Source organism: Pan paniscus, chromosome X (assembly GCF_029289425.2).
Source record: "Pan paniscus chromosome X, NHGRI_mPanPan1-v2.0_pri, whole genome shotgun sequence".
NCBI lineage: Eukaryota > Metazoa > Chordata > Mammalia > Primates > Hominidae > Pan > Pan paniscus.
The window spans coordinates 101,776,425-101,796,462 of record NC_073272.2 but is presented as its reverse complement, the minus strand read 5'-3'; the positions used below and the strand labels follow the sequence as shown (position 1 = coordinate 101,796,462).

The 20,038-nt window shown below is 41.2% G+C and overlaps 1 protein-coding gene across 1 annotated transcript; it reads right to left on the bottom strand.

Annotated features, from left to right (window-relative positions):
- Window positions 1–6,569: 6,569 nt before the first annotated feature.
- On the bottom strand, window positions 6,570–18,877 carry LOC103784751 (T-complex protein 11-like X-linked protein 2). Its single transcript, XM_008962799.2, is given in 9 exon segments — window positions 6,570–7,179; window positions 8,401–8,561; window position 9,126; window positions 9,329–9,517; window positions 9,614–9,827; window positions 10,065–10,201; window positions 17,459–17,621; window positions 17,624–17,648; window positions 18,782–18,877. Coding segments are annotated over 9 exon segments (1,263 nt in total). The 3' UTR covers window positions 6,570–6,902.
- Window positions 18,878–20,038: the final 1,161 nt, after the last annotated feature.

Below are 20,038 nucleotides of genomic sequence, written 5' to 3'. Positions count from 1 at the left end.
CAAAACCTACTCATCTGACAAAGGGCTAATAGCCAGAATCTACAATGAACTCAAACAAACTTACAAGAAAAAAACAAACAACCCCATCAAAAAAGGGCAAAGGATATAAACAGACACTTCTCAAAAGAAGACATTTATGCAGCCAAAAGACACATGAAAAAATGCTCATCATCACTGGCTATCAGAGAAACGCAAATCAAAACCTCGATGAGATACCATCTCACACCAGTTAGAATGGCAATCATTAAAAAGTCAGGAAACAGCAGGTGCTGGAGAGGATGTGGAGAAATAGGAACACTTTTACACTGTTGGTGGGACTGTAAACTAGTTCAACCATTGTGGAAGCCAGTGTGGCGATTCCTCAGGGATCTAGAACTAGAAATACCATTTGACCCAGCCATCCCATTACTGGGTATATACCCAAAGGACTATAAATCATGCTGCTATGAAGACACATGCACATGTATGTTTATTGTGGCACTATTCACAATAGCAAAGCCTTGAAACCAACCCAAATGTCCAACAATGATAGACTGGATTAAGAAAATGTGGCACATATACACCATGGAATACTATGCAGCCATAAAAAAGGATGAGTTCATGTCCTTTGTAGGGACATGGATGAAATTGGAAATCATCATTCTCAGTAAACTATCACAAGGACAAAAAACCAAACACCGCATGTTCTCACTCATAGATGGGAATTGAACAATGAGAACACATGGACACAGGAAGGGGAACATCACACTCTGGGGACTGTTGTGGGATGGGGGGAGGGGGGAGGGATAGCATTAGGAGATATACCTAATGCTAAATGACAAGTTAATGGTTGCAGCACACCAGCATGGCACATGTATACATATGTAACTAACCTGCACATTGTGCACATGTACCCTAAAACTTAAAGTATAATAATAATAAAAAAAAGAAACTGCATCAATTAACAGGCAAAATAACCAGTGAATATCATAATGACAGGATCAAATTCACACATAACAATATTAACCTTAAATGTAAATGGGCTAAATGCTCCAACTAAAAGACACAGACTGGTAAATTGGATAAAGAGTCAAGACCCATCAGTGTGCTGTATTCAGGAGATGCATCTCACATGCAAAGAGGCACATAGGCTCAAAGTAAAGGGATGGTGGAAGATTTACCAAGCAAATGGAAAGCAAAAATAGCAGGGGTTGGAATCCTTGTCTCTGATAAAACAGACCGTAAACCGACAAACATCAAAAGGGACAAAGAAGGCCATCACATAATGGTAAAGGAATCAATTCAACAAGAAGAGCTAACTAACCTAAATATATATGCACCCAATACAGGAGCACCCAGATTCATAAAGCAAGCCCTTAGAGACCTACAAAGAGACTTAGACACCCAAACAATAATAATGGGAGACTTTAACACCCCACTGTCAATATTAGACAGATCAACGAGACAGAAGGTTAACAAGGATATCCAGGACCTGAACTCAGATCTGCAAAAAGCAGATCTAATAGACATCTACAGAACTCTCCAACCCAAATCAGCAGAATATACATTCTTCTCAGCACCACATCACACTTATTCTAAAATTGACCACATAATTGGAAGTAAAGCACTCCTCGGCAAATGTAAAAGAACAGAAATCACAACAAACTGTCTCTCAACCACAGTGCAATCAAATTAGAACTCAGGATTAAGAAACTCACTCAGAACCACACAACTACATGGAAACTGAACAACTTGCTCCTGAATGACTACTGGGTAAATAACAAAATGAAGGCAGAAAGAAAGATGTTCTTCGAAACCAATGAGAACAAAGACACAATATACCAGAATCTCTGGGACACATTTAAAGCAGTGTGTAGAGGGAAATTTATAGCACTAAATGCCTACAAGAGAAAGCAGGAAAGATCTAAAATCGACACCCTGACATCACAATTAAAATAAATATAGAAGCAAGAGCAAACACATTCAAAAGCTAGCAGAAGGCAAGAAATAACTAAAATAAGAGCTGAACTGAAAGAGATAGAGACACAAAAAACCCTTCAAAAAATCAATGAATCCAGGAGCTGGTTTTTTGAAAACATCAGCAAAACTGATAGAGTGCCAGCAAGACTAATAAAGAAGAAAAGAGAGAGGAATCAAATAGATGCAATAAAAAATGATAAAGGGGATATCACCACCGATCTCTCAGAAATACAAACTACCATCAGAGAATACTATAAACACCTCTACGCAAATAAACTAGAAAATCTAGAAGAAATGGAAAAATTCCTGGACACATACACTCTCACAAGACTAAACCAGCAAGAAGTCAAATCTCTGAATAGACCAATAACAGGCTCTGAAATTGAGGCAATAATTAATAGCCTACCAACTAAAAAAAGTCCAGGACCAGATGGATTCACAGCAGAATTCTACCAGAGGAACAAGGAGGAACTGGTACCATTCCTTGTGAAACTATTACAATCAATAGAAAAAACACATAAAAAAATGCTCATCATCACTGGCCATCAGAGAAATGCAAATCAAAACCACAATGAGATACCATCTCACACCAGTTAGAATGGCGATCATTAAAAAGTCAGGAAACAACAGGTGCTGGAGAGGATGTGGAGAAATAGGAACACTTTTACACTGTTGGTGGGACTGTAAACTAGTTCAACCATTGTGGAAGTCAGTGTGGCGATTCCTCAGGGATCTAGAACTAGAAATACCATTTGACCCAGCCATCCCATTACTGGGTATATACCCAAAGGACTATAAATCATGTTGCTATAAAGACACATGCACACATATGTTTATTGCGGCTTTATTCACAATAGCAAAGACTTGGAACCAACCCAAATGTCCAACAATGATAGACTGGATTAAGAAAATGTGGCACATATACACCATGGAATACTATGCAGCCATAAAAAATGATGAGTTCATGTCCTTTGTAGGGACATGGATGAAATTGGAAATCATCATTCTCAGTAAACTATCACAAGAACAAAAAACCAAACACCGCATATTCTCACTCATAGGTGGGAATTGAACAATGAGATCACATGGACACATGAAGGGGAATATCACACTCTGGGGACTGTGGTGGGGTGGGGGGAGGGGGGAGGGATAGCATTGGGAGATATATCTAATGCTAGATGACGAGTTAGTGGGTGCAGTGCACCAGCATGGCACATGTATACATATGTAACTAACCTGCACAATGTGCACATGTACCCTAAAACTTAAAGTGTAATAAAAAATAAAAATAAAAAAAAGAAAAAGAGGGAATCTTCCCTAACTCATTTTATGAGGCCAACCTCATCCTGATAACAAAGCCTGGCAGAGACACACACACAAAAAAGAGAATTTTATACCAATATCCCTGATGAACATCCATGCAAATATCCTCAATAAAATACTGGCAAACTGAATTCAGCAGCACATCAAAAAGCTTATCCACCACGATCAAGTCGGCTTCATCCCTGGGATGCAAGGCTGGTTCGACATATGCAAATCAATAAATGTAATTCATCACATAAACAAAACCTTTGACAAAAACCACATGATTATCCCAATAGATGCAGAAAAGGCCTTTGACAAAATTCAACAGCCCTTCATGCTAAAAACTCTCAATAAACTTGGTACTGATGGAACGTATCCCAAAATAATAGAGCTATTTATGACAAACCCACAGCCAATATCATACTGAATGGGCAAAAACTGGAAGCATTCCCTTTGAAAACTGGCCCAAGACAAGGCTGCCCTCTCTCACCATTCCTATTCAATGTGGTGTTGGAAGTTCTGGCCAGGGCAATCAGGCAAGAGAAATAAATAAACGGTATTCAATCAGGAAAAGAGGAAGTCAAATTGTCCCAGCTTGCAGACAACATGATTGTATATTTAGAAAACCACATTGTCTCAGTCCAACGTCTCCTTAAGCTCATAAGCAACTTCAGCAAACTCTCAGGATACAAAATCAATGTGCAAAAATCACAAGCATTTCTATACACCATTAACAGACAAACAGAGAGCCAAATCATGAGTGAACTCCCATTCACAAATGCTACAATGAGAATAAAACACCTAGGAATCCAACTTACAAGGGATGTGAAGGACTTCTTCAAGGAGAACTACAAACCACTGCTCAATGAAATAAAAAAGGACACAAACAAATGGAAAAAATATTCCATGCTCATAGATAGGAAGAATCAATATCCTGAAAATGGCCATACTGCCCAAAGTACTTTATAGATTCAGTGGCATCCCCATCAAGCTACCAATGACTTTCTTCACAGAACTGGAAAAAACTACTTTAAAGTTCATATGAAACCAAAAAAGAGCCCGCATTGCCAAGTCAATCCTAAGCCAAAAGAACAAAGCTGGAGACATCATGCTACCTGACTTCAAACTATACTACAAGGCTACAGTAACCAAAACAGCATGATACTGATATCAAAACAGATATATAGGCCAATGGAACAGAACAGAGGCCTCAGAAATAACGTCACACATCTACAACTATCTGATCTTTGACAAACCTGACAAAAACAAGAAATGGGGAAAGAATTCCCTATTTAATAAATGGTGCAGAGAAAACTGATTAGCCATATGTAGAAAGCTGAAACTGGATCCCTTCCTTACACCTTATACAAAAATTAATTCAAGATGGATTAGAGACTTAAATGTTAGACCTAAAACCATAAAAATCCTAGAAGAAAACCTAGGCAATACTATTCAGGACATAGGCATGGGCAAGGACTTCATGTCTAAAACACCAAAAGCAATGGCAACAAAAGCCAAAATAGACAAATGAGATCTAATTAAACTAAAGAGCTTCTGCACAGCAAAAGAAACTACCATCAGAGTGAACGGGCAACCTACAGAATGGGAGAAAATTTTTGCAATCTACCCATCTGACAAAGGGCTAATATCTACAAAGAACTCAAACAAATTTACAAGAAAAAAACAAACCCATCAACAAGTGGGCGAAGGATATGAACAGATACTTCTCAAAAGAAGACATTTATGCAGCCAACAGACACATGAAAAAATGCTGGTCATCATTGGCCATCAGAGAAATTCAAATCAAAACCACAATGAGATACCATCTCATGCCAGTTAGGTTGGCACTAATTAAAAAGTCAGGAAACAACAGATGCTGGAGAGGATGTGGAGAAATTGGAATGCTTTTACACTGTTGGTGGAAGTGTAAATTGGTTCAACCATTGTGGAAGACAGTGTGGCGATTCCTCAAGGATCTAGAACTAGAATTACCATTTGACCCAGCAATTGCATTACTGGGTATATACCCAAAGGATTATAAATGATGCTACTATAAAGATACATGCACATGTATGTTTACTGAGGCACTATTCACAATAGCAAAGATTTGGAACCAACACAAATGTCCATCAATGATAGACTGCATTTAGAAAATGTGGCACATATACATATGTGGAATACTACGCAGCCATAAAAAAGGATGAATTCACATCCTTTGCAGGAACATGGATGAAGCTGGAAACCACCATTCTCAGCAAACTATCACGAGGACAGAAAACCAAACACCGTGTGTTCTCACTCATAATTGAACCCCCAAAATAATGAGGACATGATTTTTTTCACCCAGTTTGGTTCTATCCCATAAGTAAGTTTCTGTTTTCCCCTGTCCATTCTAAATCCAAAACTTCCGAACCTAATTTTTTTCCTAATTTTCTAGATTGCTGCTTGACTGCTGCAGTTGGCCTGAGAATGATGGGTGAACCTCTACAGTCTCTAAAAATAAACCCAAGTCCCTGTGGACCAAGAACATTTTTATCATTTGTGATGCTGAGTCAGCTGATATTCATAACCTGGCAGTTGGAGCCCCAGACTAGGAGTGACTCCTAGAATCACTTGAAAGAAAGAGAAATCCCGTGGAAGCTGAGACCTGTCCTTAGCTGAATGCCTGTTGGCACAAAGTTGATATTCACAATATCAACTTTCAACCAATCCCCAGTTTTCATACTGCTTCAAACCAGACACTAGGACAGGAGTTGAGAACTCTTACTATTGCTGTATCCTTGAAAATTTAAGGGAAATATGGTGCTAGAAATGGAGTTTTGTCTTCTCTTCATCTGCAATTCAGTGAATTTCTGACTTCCAGAAGCCCTTATATTCATTCTCTGGATAATCCCACAAAGAGTTTTCACCGTCTGTCAAGAAAATGATTTTTCAATGGAGAAAATAATGCTAGTGACTGTAGGTTAATGAGTTCCCCCCTCCCCCACCAGATTACTTAAGGCTGTACATCTGCTGCCTGAACCCTGAAGGCCAGGTGGTGATCCAAGGCCATGCATGGTGCCCAGCTTAGAAGCCGAGGTGTCCCTGAGAATCAAAACATCAAAACATCCCAGAGCATACCGGGAAACATACCAAGAAAAAGAGTCTCATTGCATATGGAAGGCAAGAGCCAGAAAATTAGGTTAAAAGCAGTTTGCAAAGGAGTGTCAGGGCAGATCCCCAGAGCTGTCCTGCTGCCACCCAGGAATGTCCTATCCGTAAGTCCCAATAAATTCATCTGCTTATCAAGCTGAACTTGTCTGGGTCATTCTTTGGTCTCTTAGCTCCTTCGCAGCTTTGGGGAGGCATTATTCTATACAGTACCAGTATTTTCCCTTATCAGTACCTGATGCCCTGATTCTGGCTCAGGCCAGCATACTGAAGAATGATCAGCCAGTGAAGGGAAACCGGAGGGCCCACTGGATTCTCATTCAGCTAGTTAGGGGATGAGGGTGTAGAACCTGGCTTCAGCTAGAGCACAGGAGGAACTGAAATTTTCTTGCAGCTCAGAAGTTTATTAGTGAAGGGGATTGGGCCAGTTGGTGTTTACATGCTTGACCCCTGCATCCCTGTGTCCTGGCTGTAGTGAGGAGGTGATGTCATTCCAGAAACATACTGACCTTTCTCTCCTGTTGCCATGGCTGGGGTGCAGCACTATCTGTTTCTTGTGCTTGAGCTGGATGGATGATGTTTTTTAGGATCTCAGCATAGTACGGGCCAAATACCTGCTGATTATGATACTTCAGAATGACAAACTTCCAACCCAGTTCTGCCAGCTCCCCTTCAATGAGAATGAGGCCTCCAGGAAAGTGTAGCAGAGACTCCTGCATGCCATGAAGCAAACAGCATTTGAGAAACAAACGGATCCGCTGATCCGTGAGCAGGGAAAAACAATGAAGAGAGGAAAAAAGAGGGTTCAGAATAAATTCTTTTTTTTGTTGTTCCATTTTTCTTTTCTTTTTTTTCTTTTTTTAAATTATACTTTAAGTTCTAGGGTACATGTGCACAACGTGCAGGTTTATTACATATGTATACATGTGCCATCTTGTTGTGCTGCACCCATTAACTCATCATTTACATTAGGTATATCTCCTAATGCTATCCCTCCTCCCTCCCCCAACTCACAACAGGCCCCAGTGTGTGATGTTCCCCTTCCTGTGTCCAAGTGTTCTCATTGTTCAATTCCCACCTACGAGTGACAACATGTGGTGTTTGGTTTTTTGTCCTTGCGATAGTTTGCTGAGAATGATGGTGTCCAGCTCCATCCATGTCCCTACAAAGGACATGAACTAAAGAAATTCACAATGTCTTTGCTCTATCTGCTCACCAAAGTTTTACGTTAACCAGTTTATTCACTGACCTCTCCACTCATTTGGGTAAACCGTATAAGTTAGATTTTTGTTTGTTTTGGGGAAGTGAATGCCATCAGGCTCCCAAAGGACAGTGCATGATCAAAAGATGCTGAGGTAGTAAATTCCTGGCGGTTCATAAGATTACTTTATGTAGCTATACGTGAGATCCAAGTGCACGTTTAACTTAACAAGAGGACCGTAGACCCGGTACGTGAAAGTAACAATATGTGTTGCAGCCAGTGCACCAAGTTCAGGCCTATACACCCAATCCAGACTATGATCAGATGCTAAAGTTCAAAGCAAGCTGTCCAAGTTCACTGCTTCCATTCCAGCACGGAACATGTCCTACAGCCTAACTCAACATCACTTCCATGGAGAGGAGTAGGGGCCCACATGGTGGCTTAAAGCATAGGATAGAGAAAGGGTTTCTACATATATCTTGGCCGACAGTTAGAAAATGACCAGGAATGACTTCGTAGGGTTAGTGCGACAGTATCCAACACCTGTGAATGACATATCTTGGGTACAGAGCCACCTTCAAACCATACATGCATTGTTCAAATTGAAAAAGATCTATTTGAACCATGCACATTATAGATGAGGAAACTAAAGCTAAAAAATTTTCCAAGTGATCATGCCTTTCATTTTTAAATGGCTAGGTAACTCACATTCAGGGTAAGGTCTACCTGCCCACCTCCCACATTCTTGCCACTTTTCTGCACCATGACCATGGGGATTCTTACCAACGATGCTACGAATGCCGCTCTCTTCCTTGGTGATGTTCTGGAGTTGGCCTAGAAGAGATGCTGTGTTTTCACTGCTCAGAGTAGTGAGGCCCATGTCCTTAAGGCCTTGATAGATTTCCTGAGACACCTGTTCATTCACACTCAGCATAGCTTCTTTAGGCTTAGATAATGAAGGATAGAATGCAGAGTGGGCCTGGCAGAGGGGCAAAGCCCAGAGAGCCTCATACCACAAGCCAGGCCTATTCCAGGAAGAATTCCGTCTCTCTGCCACCAGAAGACAGCATTAGCCACTGGGCAGATGAGATACACTCATTGTTACCCGCAAGGTACCACCTGATCCCAACATACAGTACCATATGCCACTTCAACAAAAACAAAGTAAATTGGGCAAGGGTTCGGTTCCATCCTTGGATCTACTCAGCATTTTCCAGTCCCATCAACTGTATTTAAATATTGTTTTAAGACTCTATTGGATATTTTTCATGGTTTTTCTCCTACCCCACCAATTAAATTGCAAATATATTAAGAGGCTTGGACTTCTTACTCCTCCTTGTACTTTGATATAATATCCCTGCCCCTACATGCAGTGAATGGTCAATATCACTGACCAACTGATCAACTTCTGGATATACATAGCAGAAATCCACTGTCATTCAATCAAGTATATAATGACTCATTTTTAGCAAACACATAAGGAATATTTGTAGCAAACTGGCTTCCACACTCTCCTTTTTGGAAAAATAAGTTTTATTTTCTGTATCCCAAACCTCAATACAACTTATCGAAGATACCAAAATCTTTGGAGATGGTTCCCAAGGGCCTTTGTGTCATTTGTGATGAAGTATAAGCAATAGTAGTATTGATATTACCTGCCTATGTCCCAAATACCACACATTTCCCTCTCTAACAGAGATCTATGAATCTTACCTGGAGATAAATTCCTCAGTTAGGGCCTTGGTGATGCATTTCAGTCTATCCACAAATTCAGGTGATCTGAATAAAACTTCACCAGAGAAGCTTCTGGCCACTAGCAAGACTGAGGCCAGGACAGTTAACTGGTGCAACTGGAATGCCAGTTCCTGGAGCCAGATTCTGTCCATCAGCAGAGTATGGTGAGGGAGCGAAGGACAGCCCATCAGAAGAGGAGGGCTTGAATAGAGGCACTAATACATTAGAACAAGGAATGCCCCAGCACACATCCCTACCTCAGATAATTCTTCATTTTCAGGATCCCAGAGGAGGAGGTTGAGGTAGCCTTGGTATAGCACCATTGTTGGACTGGGGGGCTCTGAGTTGTTACCTGCCCAGTTTGGAAGTGAACTTGCCATGCTGCAGGAGGAGCTAGGTGAGTCAGGAGAACTCAGACACAGTGTAGTGATGTCTGTGGCTGCCTTGGTTAGCCATTTTGTGGTATAATTGAGGAGATCTATGATGAGAAGGGAATGCCTCTTAAAATTCCAAGGCTTAAGGACGAAGTCTTTGAGACATAGTTTTCATCTATAAATAAGTGATTTTGTAGATCTTTCTGTCTTAGAGAAACACTCCTTCTCCCTAACCCTTGCCCAAGGAAGAAACTTTCTATTCAAAAAATAGAAAATAGCCTCTATTGCTATAAAACCGGAGGTCAAATCTCCCCTCTCCTGCCCTTGAATTTTAAACATACTGGGCTGTTTATCAAGGAGTTCCTGGAATTTATCTTGTTCATACTGGATGGAATGCTCCTGCAGGTAGGGTTGAAAGCTCTGAATGGTATAGTTCACCATGTCCATTTTCATTAGGCCCAGAACATGGAAGATGCCCCTGCCATAGGGAGAAACAGAACATTTACACTGTTAAAGGAAATCTAGTCTGGAAGGGTGGAATCCAAGCAAGGAGCCATAAAAGCCGAGTATTTCAGAGTTGGAAGAAGCCTTAGAAAGAAACAGTCCTGTAGGGGTTCGGATCTTTTGGTGGGAAAAATTATAAAGATAAAGTTATAGGAAATAGACACAAACCTTCTTGGAAGGCTGGGAGGTTTGCATATCTTCAGCAAAAGATTTGGCTGAAGGTAGCCTAATTCTCTTACCTTAAGTTAATAGCTTAGGATAGGTACAAAGGAATATAAGGGAGTTTATCTAAAGAGCTGGTTTGCTCATGTGGTCCTAAGACTGGCCTTTGATCATTCGTAGGACTGCTCTTTCTGGGGGAGGGCGACCAGATTTATTACCCACAGGTGTGTTGACTCAAAGCCTTTGTCATTAAATCTGTGCTGAATAAGTGCCCACGGGCCAGCTATTCAGTGTGTGAAGCTGTTGCATCTCTTTCTGTGAGTGACCCCGGACCCTAGCCACTCTTTCACTGAATATCGGTGTCTGAGTATGTTATTCATCCATCATGCAGACTGGATCTGTGGGTCAGACCCCAGCAGATGGTGCCCTGTGTGAGGAACGCTACAAAGGATCACAACAGAACCCTCAAAAATGAAGGTGAAAAGGACTGTGCAGTCAGTGAGTCAGTAAGTCATTGGTGCCTGCTCAGGATTTCCAAGTTTCAGGGGGATTGTTCAGGCTGGGGTTTCATGATGGGACAACAGTTATCAGCTCAACAGAAACAATATATAAAAGTATTGAAACAGCTGCTTAAAGCTAGTGGAGCCTCAGTTTCATAGGCTCAATTAAGGGACCTAATGAAAACTGTTGTATTCCATAACCCATGGTTCCTGGGAAAATGTATGCTAGACGTAGAGCTCTGGGAACAAGTGGGGAGAAATATTAAACAACATCATGCATGAGGGCAACCAATCCCAGTATCATCTCTAAAGTTATGGGTTTTTGTTAGGGCAGCCCTTGTCCCATTATACACAGAAGAGCCTAAAAAGGGGAGGGAGGAAGAACCATCACCTACCTTACTGCCTCCATCTCCCTCAGCTCCACCGTTTCCAGGCAAAAATAACAAAGAGGAAACAGAGGTTTTGTCTAAGCCCCCTCCTCCAATAAATTGGAAAAAGACAAGGGATATGCTACAGCTATGGGACCCTATCTTAGGCAAGCGGCATTAGAAGTGGAGCTCTTATCCTGTCTGGTACTGCGAGATTGACAAGGCAATCAGGTACATGAACCCATTTCTTTTGATGCTTAAAAAGAGCTAAGAAAATGCATTAAAGAAAATGGAGCCACTAGCCCATTTACAAAAGGAATGATTGAAGTCTTGGTAGACAACTTCTGTATGACCCCATGGGACTGGTCAGTGCTAGCTAAAACAACTTTGGAGCCTAGCCAATACCTCCTCTGGAAGGCGGAATACGATGAGTTGTGCGAACAACAAGCCAACCAGAATCAGGTGGCCGGGAAAGACATAACAGCTGCTATGCTCCAGGGGAGGGGTTCCCCATGCTGATGTACAACAACAACTAGATTTTGATCCCTAGGCCTATGCTCAAGTGCCTTGTGGGCTCTCAGGGCTTGGGATCTAGTTCCTGAAAGCGGAGTTCAACAGAGATCTTTTATAAATGTTCGGCAAGGGCCTCAGGAGCCATTTGTTGAGTTTATCAATTGGTTAACCCAGGCAATTAAGAGACAAATTAGTCACACCCAGGCTGCTGATATCTTATTGTTACCACTGGCTTTTGAAAACGCTAATGTGGATTGCCAGCAAGCAATGCAGGCAATCAGAGGAAAGGCAGCCACAGTTGGGGAACTTACAAAAGCATGTCAGCTGGTGGGGACTGAAACACACAAAGCCAAAATATTGGCTATGGTATTAAGGCCTCCTAAAGTGAAAAGGAAGAGAAACCCAAATTGTTTTCTATGCAGAGAGCCAGTTCATATGAAGAGGGAATGCCCCAATAATAGAGACCAAAGTAACTCAGGAAAAGAACCCCCTTCTATATGCCCCCGATGTAAAACAGGGAAATATTTGGCAAATCAATGCAGGTCTAAATGTGATAAAATCGGCAACCCCATAAGTAACCAGGTGGAAAATTTCATGAGGGGCCGGCCCCAGGCCCTGCTTCAAACTGGGGCAATGACAGTGGCTTTCCTCGGTCAGATGGAAAGCCCACAGTCCTCCCTCTCAGAGCAGCCACCACTGGGAGCACAGGACTGGACTTACTCTGCCCCAACGAATTAGTGCTAAAAGGAGAATACCCTAAAAGGGTTGCAACCGGGATCTGGGGCCTGCTGCCTCTGGAAACAGTGGGGTTAGTCCTAGGGCAGTCTAGCCTATCCAGTAAAGGAATTAATGTGCTCACTGGGGTAATTGATGGTGATTATCAAGGTGAGATATTAGTTATGATGGAATGTAAATGTCTGCATATTCTTCCCCGTGGATCAAAGATAGCTCAGCTACTGCTTTTACCATACTGAGTCCCCCATGCCCATGGAAAGGAAAGGGGAAAGGGAGTTTTGGAAACACAGGAGCCACAGGAGTATATTGGAATCAATTAATCACTAATCAGAGACCCGTGATTACCCTAAAAATTAAAAATAAGAGTTTTACTGGCTTATTGGAAACAGGAGTGGACATTTCAATCATGAGTGATCAAAACTGGCCAGAAACTTGGCCTTGGGTCACTCAGAAACAAAAATTTGGCGGCATCAGGAAAGCACACACAGCCAAGCAGAGCATGCTCCCCCTAATCTGTTGTGATTCAAAGGATAGAAAGACAGTTATACAACCTCTAATCATGCCCATCCCTGTTAATCTTTGGGGATGGGACCTATTAGCCCAATGGGGGTCACTTTGCAGACCCCTTTCTAATAACGGCCACTGTTATTTACCCTCCCCTACCCCTGATGTGGCTCTATCAAGATTCAATTTGGATAGAACAGTGGCTTCTGAAGGAAGATAAATTACAAAAAGACCATGAATTAGTGAGGAGTAATTAAAAGTTGGCCATATAAAACCATCAAACAGCCCTTGGAATTCGCCTATTTTCTTCATTCCCAAAAAGTCTGGTAAATGGAGACTTTTGCATAACTTACATGCTATTAATGCTAATTTGCAACCTATGGGGCCCCTTCAACAGGGCCTTCCCTCCCCCGCAGCGATTCCTCGAGATTGGCCTATAATTATTATTGACTTAAAAGACTGTTTTTATATGATTCCTCTTGCAAAACAAGACAGAGAAAAATTTGCATTTACAATGCCAGCTATCAATAATAAAAGGCCACCTTGCCAATTTCATTGGAAAGTGCTTCCTCAAGGGATGCTAAACAGTCCTACCATGTGTCAGTATCATGTGAATCAAGTTTTGCTCCCCAGTAAAAAAAAAAAAAAAATTCCTAATTGCAAGGTTATTCATTTTATAGATAATATTTTACTAGCAGCCCCAACAGAGCCAATGTTTTTAAGTTTATATACCTCTGTCGTAAAGAATACACATTTAAGAGGTTTAATCATAGCACCTGAAAAAGTACAGATGTCTTCTCCTTGGAAATAATATTGGATACATACTAACTTCCCGGTCAGTAAGACATCAAAATGTTAAATTAAATACTAGCAACTTACACACCTTAAATAATTATCAAAAATTACTAGGTGATATTAACTGGCTTCGCCCCACCTTAGGCATTCCTACTAATAAGTTTTAAAACCTGTTTTCTATCTTAAAGGACAACACAGTCCTGGATACTTCCAGGTATTTAACCCCTGCAGCAAAAAAAAAAAAAAAAAAAAAAAAAAAAAAAAATTAAAAAAAATAGAACAAGCTAGTTCCCAAAGGCAACTAGATTGTGTAGACACCCAATATTCCATTCAATTGTTTATCTTTCCCACTAAACACTCCCCTATAGGGTTAATAGAACAGATAACCCCAGGACTGCGCTTTCTAAAATGGGTTTTTACTCACATACTGGGACTAAAACACTCTCTCCCTATATCGAGTTAATCAGTAAAGTCATATATTCAGGCCACAGATGATGCAATCAGTTGCTAGGTTATGATCCTGATATCATGAGGAATCCTTTAAGTAAAAAGCAATTCAAAGCAGTATTGCCATTATCTATAAACTGCAAATACATCTCCCTAATTACACCGACCATTTAAAGCATGTCCTTCCTGCTGATAAACTTCTTCAGTTCTTATCTCGCACTTCTGTGGTTTTACTTACAAAAATAGTTCACTCCCTCATACCTAATGCTTTAACACTGTTTACTGATGACTCTGGTAAACATGGAAAAGCGGCCGTTTGGTAAAGACCACATAATTCCCTCACTCGATCTGGGTTTACTAGCACTCCAAAAGCTGAGGTTGGAGCCTTAATATTGGCTCTGGAGACATTTTCCTCTCAGCCCATCAATATTTTCAGTAACTCTGCCTACTCTGTTTGTTTACTGCAGAACCTTAGAACAGCCCTAATTAAGTCCACTGTGGAGCCCACCCTGTGTGCTCTTTTTCTCCAACTTCAGCAATTGCTAAATCAATGTACACATCCTATTTTTATTACATTCAAGCCCACAGCTCACTGCCTGGCCCACTGGCTTATGGCAATAATCAAGCAAACCTTTAGGTTATAACATCACTACTTAACCAAGCCACTGAATTGCATCATTTTTTTCACCAAAACTGGAGAAACTTATCTAAACAATTTCAACTTACCCAAAGACTAAACAAATTACCCTGCAATGCCCAAATTGCCAGCTCACAGGCACATTGTCCCCTCCTTCAATAGGTGTTAACCCTAAAGGACTAAAACCTAATATTTATGGCAAACAAATGTTACACACATCCCTAAATTTGAAAAACTCAAATATGTTCATGTGTCCATTAATACCAATTCCCACTTAATTAGTGCATAGGCCTTTCCTGGAGAGTCCAACCAATATGTTAATAAACATCTTTTAACTTTTGTTTTATGGGGCGGCCCACAAAAATTAAAACTAATAATGGTCCAGCTTATGCCAGCTCACAACTTCAACAATTTTGTCACACATGGAATATCCAACATTCCACAGGCATCTTGTATAACCCCTAAGGACAGGGCATAGTAGAGCACGCCTACTCCACTCTTAGAAATACTCTCTAAAAACAAAAAAGGGGGAGAATGAGTAAGGACCCTGCAACACTACTAACACAAGTCTTATTTACCCTTAATTTTTAAAATTTAGGTGACAAATTTCAATTGGCTATAGAAAAGCACTTTGCTAAAACCTCTCAAGACATAAAACCCGCAGTTTTATGGAAAGATGTAAACAATAATGTATGGTGTGGTCCAAATGAATTGTTAACGTGAGGAAGAGGATATGCTTGTGTTCACACCCGCTCAGGTCCTCTTTGGATTCCAGCATGATGCATCAAACCATACCGTGGCATGGCTAGGGCCCAACCTGGTATCAAAAATGAAGAAAATGACCCTATAGGACCCACAGCCCTGGACGATGTGGCTTCCTTGGATGACACAAGCCCCGGACATTACCTGGGGGATGCTAAAGAAGACAACTCAAGAGGCTGAACAAATCCTACTCTGGATACAGACACCATTTACTCCAGATAATTTGTTCCTTGCCATGCTCTCTGTTGTACATTGCAACTCGCGTAGGGTATTGATCCTTTTCATGCTCTCACTTTGTCTGCAACCTATATCTGCTATGCTCTATTGGGCTTATATCTTAGGTCCGCCTTTCTTTCACCCTGTCACCTGACAGACACCCCCTTCTCAGCCTTTAATAACTTAACTTCTTGGCTGGGAGGGATAGATTTACCCTACACATCCAACAAACAGCCATATGGAAGGGTGTGCAAGATCATCTCTCCTGGATAGACCCCCGCTCTTGGGCACCACTCCTTGATTGGAAAAGAATGTTGTTCATTATACACATGTTTGTCATATGTCATTTGCTAATTATAGGATGCAAAGCTGGAATAAGAGCAGTGACCACCACACCTGACAGACCTGTTGCTGCACATATCTGCACTCTTAATCAACAAAGCCTGATGCAAAAAAACAGAAAAGGGGGAGATTTAGGGGTTCAGTCTGGGTGGTAGAAAAAATTATAAAGATAAAGTTATAGGAAATAGACACAAACCTTCTTGGAAGGCCGGAAGGTTTGCGTAGCATCAGTTAAAAATTTGGCTGAAGGCAGCCTAATTCTCTTACCTTGAGTTAATAGCTTAGAGTAGGTACAAAGGAGTGTAAGGGAGTTTATCTAAAGAGCTTGTTTACTCATGTGGTCCTAAGACTGGCCTTTGATCATTCGTAGGACTGCTCTCTCCAGGGGAGGGCGACCAGATTAATTACCCACAGGTGTGTTGATTCAAAGCTTTTGTCATTAAATCCGTGCTGAATAAATGCCCACGGGCCAGCTATTCAGTGTGTGCAGTTGCTACATCTCTTTCTGTGAGTAGCCTTGGACCCTAGCCACTCTTTCACTGAATATTGGTGTCTGAGTATGTTATTGATCCATCATGCCGCCTGGATCTGCGGGTCAGACCCCAGCACAGTTCTACATCAACTTATTAATAATGGTACTGTAGCCAGTGACCCAAGGCCATAGAGTGAGTTGATGGCAAAACTAAGGACAGTTATACCTCCTGACACTTTAACTACCAAATTAGAGCTCTTTCGCCTGTAATCATTCTGTCACCTTGAAAAAAGGGTAGTCAGTGAAAGGAAAATCACCAAGGTGCTAGCAATTATATGTGGGTAGCTGGGATGTGGGTGACTGAATTTCTAACTCATTGAGCAGATCATTTTACTTTTCCGGGTCCTGGTTCTTCTACCTGTGAAACACGGATAATCCTCTTTTCTGTCCCCTCACAAGGTTTGAGTTGGGACAAACAGGACAACATCTGGGAAAAGGCAATTTGCAATCTATAGGAGAAAGAATTACTGTACCTTAATGTCTTAACAGTATCATGACATAAAGGAGACCCAACTGATCTAAAGATCATCAAAGGAACCCTGAGAGGCTGTCCTTGGAAAATAAAGCCAATAATCCAGAAAGGAGAAAAGGTGTGTTAGTCAGGTCGTCAGTACACAATAGCTAGATAAGACAGGGGCTATATCCACAGCGGCTGGCTCAGAGTTCTCCGGCACAGTGTCTAAGGCAGATTTGGGGGACAGCACATCTAAACTCTCACCTCAGTAACTGCACTGGATCTGTTATGGTCTCTAGTTTCTGTATCACTTCATCTCGAACTGGTGCACATAGCAAGGCTATCAAATTGAGAATGTAGTTAGAAAGATGAGGGACATCCAGAGCCCCATGTTCTGCTTCCTGCTTGAGGAGATCTGTGTCCAGAGCTCTTCTATCTCATTTCTTAGGTGGTTCTGCCATGGTAAAAGCAGTGATAACAAGATCTGCCCAACAAAGGATATCAAAGGAGCCAAGTTCTGTTTAGAACCTCAAACTTTCTCTCCAGTGAACTATGTTAGGCTGAAGGCATCCCAGATTATGTCTTCTGTGGGTCAGAAAACTGAGTATCTAAGTTTCTTAGAGAGTATTATTTCTTTCTGTTTAGAGGACAATTACCATTCAAGGTTTCATTGGGATCAGTTATAGTAGGAGTTATTATTATTTTTTAGGTAGAATGAGGTAAAAATATAAATAAAAACAAGAATGTGATTTTAAATGTGTGGGATATAAGAAATATGATATACACACCACCACAAGAAGATGAGGTAGTCAGTGGGAAAAAGGGTAGTCAGTGGAAGGAAAATAAGATTATTTATTCTTTTTTTTTTTCCTCTTTTTTTTTAGACGGAGTCTTGCTCTGGCTCCCAGGCTGGAGTGCACTGGCTATATCTCAGCTCACTGCAAGCTCCACTTCCCAGGTTCATGCCATTCTCCTGCCTCAGCCTCCTGAGTAGCTGGGACTACAGGTGCCTGCCACCACGCCTGGCTAATTTTTTGTATTTTTTTTAGTAGAGGTGGGGTTTCACCGTGTTAGCCAGGATGGTCTCGATCTCCTGACCTCATGATCTGCCCGCCTCGGCCTCCCAAAATGCTGGGGTTACAGATGTGAGCCACCGCTAATAAAGGAAATAAGATTATTTATTCTTAATAAAGGATAAGGACATTTTTAGATAGTTTTACTCCAAAGCATGAGGATAAAATAGCAAATTTGGAATCTTTATGGGTCACTTGAAATAGCCTTTTGACTCAAACATGTAAGTTCCTTGTGGGCAAGAGCTGTCCTATTCATCTTTGGGTTTCTGAAACACACAGACCATAGTGGGGTTTCAGTAAGAATTTGTTTAATTGAATTACATATTTTTATAATAATCACCCAACTGTCAAGTTTCGTCTTACACAAATAAAATGGAAGCTGCCTCATCCTATCGATTTAAGTAGCAGGCCACGTTAAAAAGTGTGCTACTTAAGATATTAATAGCCATTGACAATCCAAGGTTCTGAGATGCCCAGGAACTTCCCATCTCCAAATGGGAGGTTGGTTACTCACCTCCTTAACTTCTTTTAGAAGTTCAAGAGCACAAGTGAAGTCAGGAGGAGTACTCAATAGCTGTTCTTTCAGATGGTTCCAAAAAGCTTTGTACATTGCCCCTGTAAACCTGCCTTCCACACTATAAGAAGGGTCAAATGAGGGCAGGAGCGGTGGCTCATGCCTGTAATCCCAGCACTTTGGGAGGCCGAGGCAGGTGGATCACGAGGTCAGGAGTTCAAGACCAGCCTAGCCAAGATGGTGAAATCCCATCTCTACTAAAAATACAAAAATTAGCCAGACATGGTGGCAGGTGCCTATAATCCCAGCTACTCGGTAGGCTGAGGCAGAGACTTGCTTGAACCCGGGAGGCAGAGGTTGCAGTGATTCAAGATTGTGCCACTGCACTCCAGCCTGGGTGACACACTGAGACTCCGTCAAAAAAAAAGGGGGGGTTAAATGAGTAGATTGCTTTTTACCTAGAGAATTGATACAGGATCATAATCTCCCAAACAGCATTTAAAATAATGAAAGACCTTTAAATTGACAGGCTAAGAGGACCTATGTTTAGACTTGATAAGGGCTGAATAAACTGAAGTTAGTCTCAGATGAAAAAGTGTTGGCTAAATGCTCTTAGAAGGGTACCTCATGGTTCCAGAGACACTCTCTTCCTGCAGCAGGAAGAACCATAAACTAGAAGTAGAGACCCCGACTTCTAACCCTAGTTCTGCATCTAGTCTGGATGTGTGACTTAGTTTCCACTGCCATAGACTTAAACCTTTGAACCAGATGCTATTTTTCCTTCAGGCCTGAAATCTAGGAAAGGATTTTACCTCTTGATAATACTTGAAGGTCTTTTGAGATGCTTTAAATTCAGCAAGCCCAAAACTGTCTCCTTCAGACAGAACAGGCTTTAAACCAATGAAGATAAAAACAAAACAAAACAAAGAAGCGTATTACAAAATGGTAAAGAGTTCAATTAAAAAGGAAGATCTAACTACCCTAAATATATATGCACCCAACACGGGAGCACACAGATTCATAAATCAAGTTCTTAAAGACCTTCAAAGGGACTTAGATGCCTACACAATAATAGTTGAAGACTTTAACACCACACTGACATCATTAGACAGAGCAAAGACTGAGAAAATTAACAAAGATATTCGGGACCTGAACTCAGCACTGGATCAAATGGACTTGATAGACATTACAGAAATCTCCATACAAAACCAACGGAATATACATTCTTCTCATCTCTACATGGCACATACTCTAAAA